This window comes from Brachionichthys hirsutus, unplaced genomic scaffold (assembly GCF_040956055.1).
Source record: "Brachionichthys hirsutus isolate HB-005 unplaced genomic scaffold, CSIRO-AGI_Bhir_v1 contig_247, whole genome shotgun sequence".
Classification (NCBI taxonomy): domain Eukaryota; kingdom Metazoa; phylum Chordata; class Actinopteri; order Lophiiformes; family Brachionichthyidae; genus Brachionichthys; species Brachionichthys hirsutus.
This window is the reverse complement of record NW_027180326.1, coordinates 312,116-319,763: the sequence shown is the minus strand read 5'-3', so window position 1 is coordinate 319,763 and position 7,648 is coordinate 312,116. Positions and strand designations below refer to the sequence as shown.

Here is a 7,648-nt window from a genome sequence, read left to right as displayed (position 1 = left end):
ACTGACTGTGATTGACAATCAAAGAACTCTAATCCAAGGATATACAGCTGTTCTAAAAAGGCAAAAAGGGCAAGAAGGAGAAGGACCCTGAGTGGAAAAGTGAGATATGAAGAATTGTAGGAAGCAGGAACTTTAGATGTGTGATCTGATGTTTATGGTTATATGAATGGGCCAAACACAGTCTGAGTGTGGGTTCACTAATCCTCAACATACATTTGTGCTGCTGCATGATGTGGTACTTGATTCAATGATCATCTTATCTATCTATATGTATGCAACCGGCCTGGGTCAAATTTGTCTCATAGCAGCTGCTGCAGCATCAGTTCTCCAGTTTAGACATGAAGCAAATCCAAAAAATGATCTTCTCTGTCCTGTTTTCATTACTCACAATCAGCCCCTTATAATCATATAGTCATCTTTTGTAATGTATTGTGACGACTGTTGGTTCATTATGCTTGGAAAGCAGAAGGAGGAAGTGAGGTCGAACATGTTGATCTGCAACATCACCATGACAAAAGCACATTTTAGCAATCTGTTTTTAGCTTCTCATTTAACAATGACTTTAAATTATGATTCCAATTCATCACATCCAGTCAAGCCCCGCAAGGTGCTACCGCTATCCAGAATGGTTTTCAACACAAGATTGGGAAACTCTCATTATTTGATGAAATGTATAAAAAATATTGTATAAAATATTATAGCTTGATTTATATCTGCAGTTTCCTGTGTTTTACTGGAAAACCCATAATAAAAAAGCTGCTGACTTCAGTGAAATACTTCTTATCCTCCTTTTAACCTCTGTGAAAGCATATTACTCCCGATGGGTAAATACAGACTCCTCACATGTCCACTCCCTTTGAAAGCAAATGTTAATTGTATATAGCTAATAGTTGTGGAGGTGATAACAGTTGGTGATGGAGGGAAATAACTTCCCCATCATTCATGTCTGATGGACTTATCCTTCTGATTGGCCAAGGCTCAGGCTTTGTGGAGGTCACTCTCTCATTCAATGACAGGCAGGCATAAATCAAGCTGTTTCTCCAGCCATTTTAGGTGGCTGCTTACCACTTTATTACGACCTTGTTTAAATCTACAAAGGGTGTTTTACTCTTAGCCGCTCTGTTCTTTGCTCTGTATAATTGACGCCGTTACAGATTCAGCTAATTAAGGTACCATCTGGTGGAAGGCAAAATAAAAGAAGGAAGTGCTCAACAGAGTACAGACCTCCATTAGAACCTAATAATCATAGATGCTAATGTCGCTCTTACTTTCACATCCAACGATGCAGTCGTTACAATGGAAGGTGTCATTGTAAAGTTGGTCCTGGTTGGGGGGGTCAACTAAATCATTCCGCTGATATGATTGTATTCTAGGATGGACAGTGACTTGGCCATCCATCAGCAATGTAATTCTGTACTGACTCCCGTTAAATGATGAGTTAATATATCTACAACTTAAAACATGGAGGGTTTACACTTTACATCTACACGCAATCTGATTTTGGAGCACAGTGAATCAAAGAGTGTGATAGAAAGAGCAGATGAGAGATGACTATCCACCGCAGTGATGTCATTTAGAGTGACCTACTGCTTCTCTCACACCTCTTTCCCTCCTTCACTGACAAAAGCAAAACTCACAAAATATCAGAACCATCACTGCAAAGGTCAACCCAACACAATAGTCCTGGTCGCCTTTCAAACTGTGCCCCCAGTATTACACTGCTCATTACATGTGAAGACAGGACTGTGACCTCTGCCCCCTCACGATGCTTCCCCATCGCCAGGCTGTCCATCACTGCCATCCAAGTGATAAGTAAATTGCAATGGCTCTGCCAGAGCAAGGCAGGGTGTGAAAGCTTCCAGAGTGCATAGAACATTTGCCAGACCGCTACCAGCAGCTCACCCTGTTGCTGTTTCACATACTACTTCCACAGAAGCTGTGCATTTGCAAAGGGCAGGGGATAGTGTACAGAAAAAAAATTCTTAAATCGCAATTGTTTGAATTGGTTATGATATTTGAAAGATAAAAAGGGAATATTAGAGCAAGACATGCTAATGACACAACCGCAAGTTATTGGATTGTCTTTCTGAGGTTTCTGAACAGCCATCATTGAAGCGGAATCAGGACATAAATACGAGGAGTAGACACAAGCTCCTGAAAAGAGACTGAAAAAGGTTCCTTGCATCATTGCTGAGGTGACAGCACCAAGTGCAAATAAATGGAATGAAAATTCAAGAGGTGTCAGATTTCACTTTAAGTGAACTTTTTTTAAAGTGTTTTCTTAAGCATATCTTTGACACTGGATTATTGCCTTGGGGGCATCAATTGACACATCTTCTCTACTATGTGAGGACAGTTTTGTATTAAAGCTGCAGAACGTCGGATCATCTATTTTCATGAATCCTATTCGGTTTTGCCAAGCTCTAATAACCACCACCTTGTCAGAGCTCACATCAAGGAACGTTGATGCTAACTATCAATAACACAACAGAACTGAATAATTAGCCTCTTGGATGCGACGTGAAATGTCTTTGATCGAACTTGAACTAGTCTAGTTGACTCTTATTGTTTTGCTCATCATGACCTGGACGACTGAGAACTGACACCGACAACACCACAATAATAAGCTGAACTTTAGTACTTCTTCTTCTTTCGGCTTGTCCCGTCAATCAACTTTCTCCACTTCACCCAATACCACCTTTTGAAATGAATCAATTAACATGTTGTTTAGAAGTTCTACCACCGTTATTTCAGAATTTTCACACCAAAGCCTCAAGTGTTCCCACCCCATTGGTTTTGAATTGCCCCTTGGACATCCTGTGCTGCATGCATTCTTTAAAGTAGGAAGATGAAAGTTGCTTCCGTATTTAAATGTTAAATTAAGTTTGTGAGCTATAATGGTTGGCTGTGAAAGCAAAATTAGTTCACGTATAAAAAGTGATGACTGCGGCTGCAAATAAACTTTCCTGATCTGGACTTTTATCAAAGCATAGTTTCTATAGACACAATTCCTTGTGTCACTTGGGAAATCCGGCAGCTCTGATTTCTGCACCTCAATGAGTTGATTAGTGCTGTTTTAAGATTCAATAAAAAAATTAGAGCTCGGCAACATTTCAGTGTAGGGCTGTTTTTTTTGGAATTTTGCTCCCCTTCTCAAAATATGCATGCCCAGTTACCCCCTGCTGGTGATCATTCAAAAGGAACATGTTGCTCATAGAACATATTTGGATTATGTCTTGAATTAACCTTAAAAATATTATTTTTCAGAGTGATAAAAACATTTTAACATTCTAGACAGCGATCCACATTGTGAAACAGACACAACCTGGTGAAATTACTTCAGTTAAAAAACATTTCAGTTTCTCAGATTTCTCGTTTAGGATTCTGAAACAAATACAGTCATAAAAGAGGTCTCTATAGAAGCGCTATCCATCTGTGCAGATGGCAGAGTCTCCACGTTCAGTGTCAGAAGGCATCTGACACCAGAGACTGAAGCCAAAAGTCATATTGCAGCAGCCGGTTGCATGCTGTTGATTACAATTCTGCCCTGAGAACTTTTAAGTCATTTTCCTATCCACCTGTTTCTTAGTTGATCTCAGTTTAACAGCAGTTGATCTTTGTTTAACTGCTGTACATCAGACAAGTGCTGTAAATACTTTATATACAGTATATGCCATGCAGACGAATCATCAACAATTTTTTTATATATTTAGTCTTAATTTTCAAACAAAACCGACTGATCAGCCAACATTAAATATAGATACATACAAGGATTACCCTTATCAGGCGGTGCCACAGATCTTTCCCTCGGCTGTTACCATTCTTCTTTTGCTGCCCTTTTACAACACAGGGTGATGCACGGACATCTGATGCAAGTTGTGTTTGATGATCAGTCGTAGTACAGTGATACATGGCGTCTTATTATCAGCTATTAAACCACTGAATTATTTAAACCCGTGTCCCATCAGCCATTATTCGGACAATTATGCTTGTCGATGTTTTTGAATTGATTCTCAAGAGATCAAGGTTGCGTTAAACAATTGATTGATTTCCTCTCTCTGTTTTAATGGCATGATGTGTGGGAAACTCGCGTAGGGGATTTGCAGCGCTACTTTCTAAGAGGCGTGTATTCTTCTCTCCTTTAAAATAAACTTATTCATTGAAATCACTTGGCATGACAGGAGGTTTCAGCAAGGTCTCTGTGGTTTCTTTCTGACCAGAAATGCTATTTAAACTTTACATTTGTTGTATCCACAAACACATTCCCTTGGGATCTCAAACTTCAACATTCAGAGGTTTCCTGCCTTACCCACTTGGCAGGTTTAAGAGAGATTGTCAAGGACTTCAGTTGTCAATACTGGCTTATATATCTTGACATGTAGTCAGAAGTTAGCATTGAGACCATTAGATTTTGATACTGCTTTAGCTTACACCTATTAGATGTGGTCGAAAAAACCCCCACAAAACATAATTTGGGGAAAGCAGAAAGCATATTATGTCTTTCAGATGCATCCATTGGCTAATTTCATCATGAAACAAAACAGTGAGACTCAAGATGATTATAACCTGGGAACCATACATTTCTGTACCTATTTTTTGTGCCGCTGCAAGTTGGAGATGTTTATATGTATATATTTTTAAATCTGATTCAACACAGTAATTTCCATCCCTACAGCTCAAATGTAAATTGACCATCCTTAGCTGTTTCATCCTAGATTGTTTTTTTCTTAGATTTGTAAGTGTTGTGGACTGTTTGTGCAGAGAACCCAGTAAAATACCACAACAATAGCAACAACACTGCTGCACTGAATTACTGGGGCTTGACCTGTGACCCTAAATCAATATACATTTTTTTGTAAGCTTTTAGTACTAATAGGTTTTATTATATGGGGCCTTTCATCTCTAAAGATCATATCAGATCCATGAAAGGCATTGCTACTGTAATACACTCATTGTTATTGGAGATGTGACAGCAAGAAGACACGTGAAACAACGAAGGTCAAGTTGAGGAATTTATTAGAGAAGGGTGAATATAAAGGTACTGTATGCAGGGATTTCTAATTTCTGAACCAACCACACCTAGCCAAACCTGTCTATATTTGCAGTACACAACTTCCAATCAAGGTCATCATAGTTAGTGATATAATCATTAAATAAATGGAATTTAAAAAGGCAATACAATAGACCATAAGTGTGCTTTGGGGAAAAAAACACCATATGGATTACTATTTTAATTATTAGGAACAAGGAAACTACTTAGATGCTGACACTTCCAGGTATCATGAACATAAGTTATTCATAGCACTACAAGTTACATTCAAACATTATCAACAGGGAATATACCAATATTGATAAATTCCCTTTGGAATAACTCCTCTACTAAACCAGGATCAGTCAGGATTTCCACTCAGACAGTTTATACGAGTATACAAGCAGGATAGCAACTGCCACAAATATTTAAAATGCCACTGTTCCTCTTCTGATATGCTTTTTTTTTAAACTCCCTGTCACATTTTGGCTCACATATGAAGCTACAATAATATCCATAAATAGTGTTGGGTGTGCGCTAGCTGCCTGTGTGCCATGGGGCTCACAGTGTTCACAGGAGTCGTAGTGTGGCAGTTAAACATGTAGTCCTCCTGAGGTGTCGCCGAGCACACGGGGCAAACAGAGGAGGGGCAACACAATGTAAAAAGGAACTTTCTCTTAAACTTGTCACCGACATGTTTTGTTCTTCTTCTTGGGTAAGCATGACTTTTTTTTTTCTTTTTCTTAGAAAGAGTCCATGGCCTTGAATTCGCTGAGGGCCTGGACAGGGGAGATGTGTTTCTTCTGGGAGCCTCGTCGCACACGTGTCTGGCACTCCTCGGGTTTCTCCCTTTTGACCAGAGGCTTCTTCTCAGGAGCCTTCATGCGCCAAGACACCACAGGTGAGTTAACAGCAGCGGTTCCATACACCTTCTGGTACTTGGTGGAGGCAACATAAGATGCCTTTACAGTCAGCACCACTGCATTCATCAGGTTTTTGGCTGCTTGGATGAGAGAGGTGGCGCTATCAAGCTAAAAGAGGGGAAAGAGAGAGAAACTATCTAAGGGCCAACTCAAAAAAATCAATGCATCTTCAAACACATGCACTCAACGAGGCCATATTAGCTCATGTACAGTATGTCTTTGGTGGCCTGTAATTACGCAGGATTTTAACATTTCTTAATTAGAGGCAGGAGACGAGGGAACCCCTATCTTTTTGTTTGAATTACATTTAAGGTTCGGCAGCCAGTGGGCATCCTGCTATGTTACGCTTGGAGGAGTCAACTGCTTAAATGTAATGAGTGCGGACCCCAGCCAGCCACATTTAAAAGTTTAAATCTCAGCAGGGACCGGACATGAAACAGACAATAATGGGAACAAGACACAACATCAAAAACTGTATCACCGCATGATGTGAGGGAAGCTAAAGTCAGATGTTAGACCAGGGGTGGGCAAACTTTTTGACTCACGGGCTACAATGGGTTCTAAAATTTGACAGAGGGGCCGGACCAAGAACAGATGGATGGAGTATTTCTGTGAGCTAATATAAATGACACATGGAAGCTATTGCATGAAAGGATTTGGCCTTTTACAGGTAGCATTACAGGGAAAAGGTCAAATGAATGAGGTTTAATTATAATACAATTTTATTTAATGATATAATTTGGACAAGTTTGGCGGGCCGGATTAAAAAGACCAACGGGCCGCATATGGCCCCCGGGCCTGGGTTTGCCCATGCCTGTGTTAGACCATCCTTGTAGAACTATTTACAATGTCGAGGAAGCATTGCTTTGTGCCTTAAATAACAGACATAACCACATGTAACTTCCTTAATAACATTATTCTTATTTTGTGCAATTATTTTGTTTCAACTTTGCAGTGTATTGCAAAGTTGAAAAATAAATTGCATTATCCTTAACCTCCATGACGTTTCATCTTCCAGGCTTCATTGTGTCAATGAACTGAATGCTTTGCTCATTCACTGTGTATTGAAGCTCTAAAACTGAAGAAGTTTACAGATTACGCATAAAACCTGACCTAAGATCATCGGTGATAGCGGGGCTAGCCATCGGCTGCTTTTTATGGATGAACTTACCCCAGATACGATAAGCTCGCCACCAAGATTCTGAACTTCAGCTTTCACCTTGCTGCAAATGTTCAGTTGATGACAATACAGGGCAATTCTCTGCAGGTAGGCCAGAAGATCCTGTTTGCACGCTGAATCAGGGCACTGCAGAGACAAATGGGAGAAGGAAAACCATCATCATGAGACTTACAGAGCAGTTGAATAGGACGTGATGCACCTGAAGAGAAATCTGCAATTTTAAGTCTTATCTCTTTAAAGTTATTTTGGGAAACACCGGTGAGTGGACAATAGCTGCTGTGGGATGGTATTTACACAGCAATTGATTTCGAGACTACTTTTTTCCCAGTTCTTCTTTTGTAATGGACACAGTGGGCTTTAGTGAAGACTCAAGGTGCTTATGACTCATCATCCTGCTGCATCATCACTGTCAGCTTAAAGTAATATGTCTGGAACTGAACATCCAAGAAACAATAAAAAAAAATCCTCCTTGATTTCTTAGACTTATTTGTTTATGTTTTGAGCTATTATGCAGGC

General features: G+C 39.8%; 1 protein-coding gene across 1 annotated transcript in view; it reads right to left on the bottom strand.

Annotated features, from left to right (window-relative positions):
- Positions 1 to 5,772: 5,772 nt before the first annotated feature.
- Positions 5,773 to 7,648, bottom strand: part of LOC137912782 (catenin alpha-2) — a 148,108-nt gene continuing 146,232 nt past the window's right edge. The window contains exons 16-17 of the mRNA XM_068756919.1: positions 7,124 to 7,258; positions 5,773 to 6,060 (exon numbers count right to left, since the gene is read on the bottom strand). Coding sequence (XP_068613020.1) covers positions 5,773 to 6,060; positions 7,124 to 7,258 — 423 coding nt within the window. The remainder of the gene's footprint in view (positions 6,061 to 7,123; positions 7,259 to 7,648) is intronic.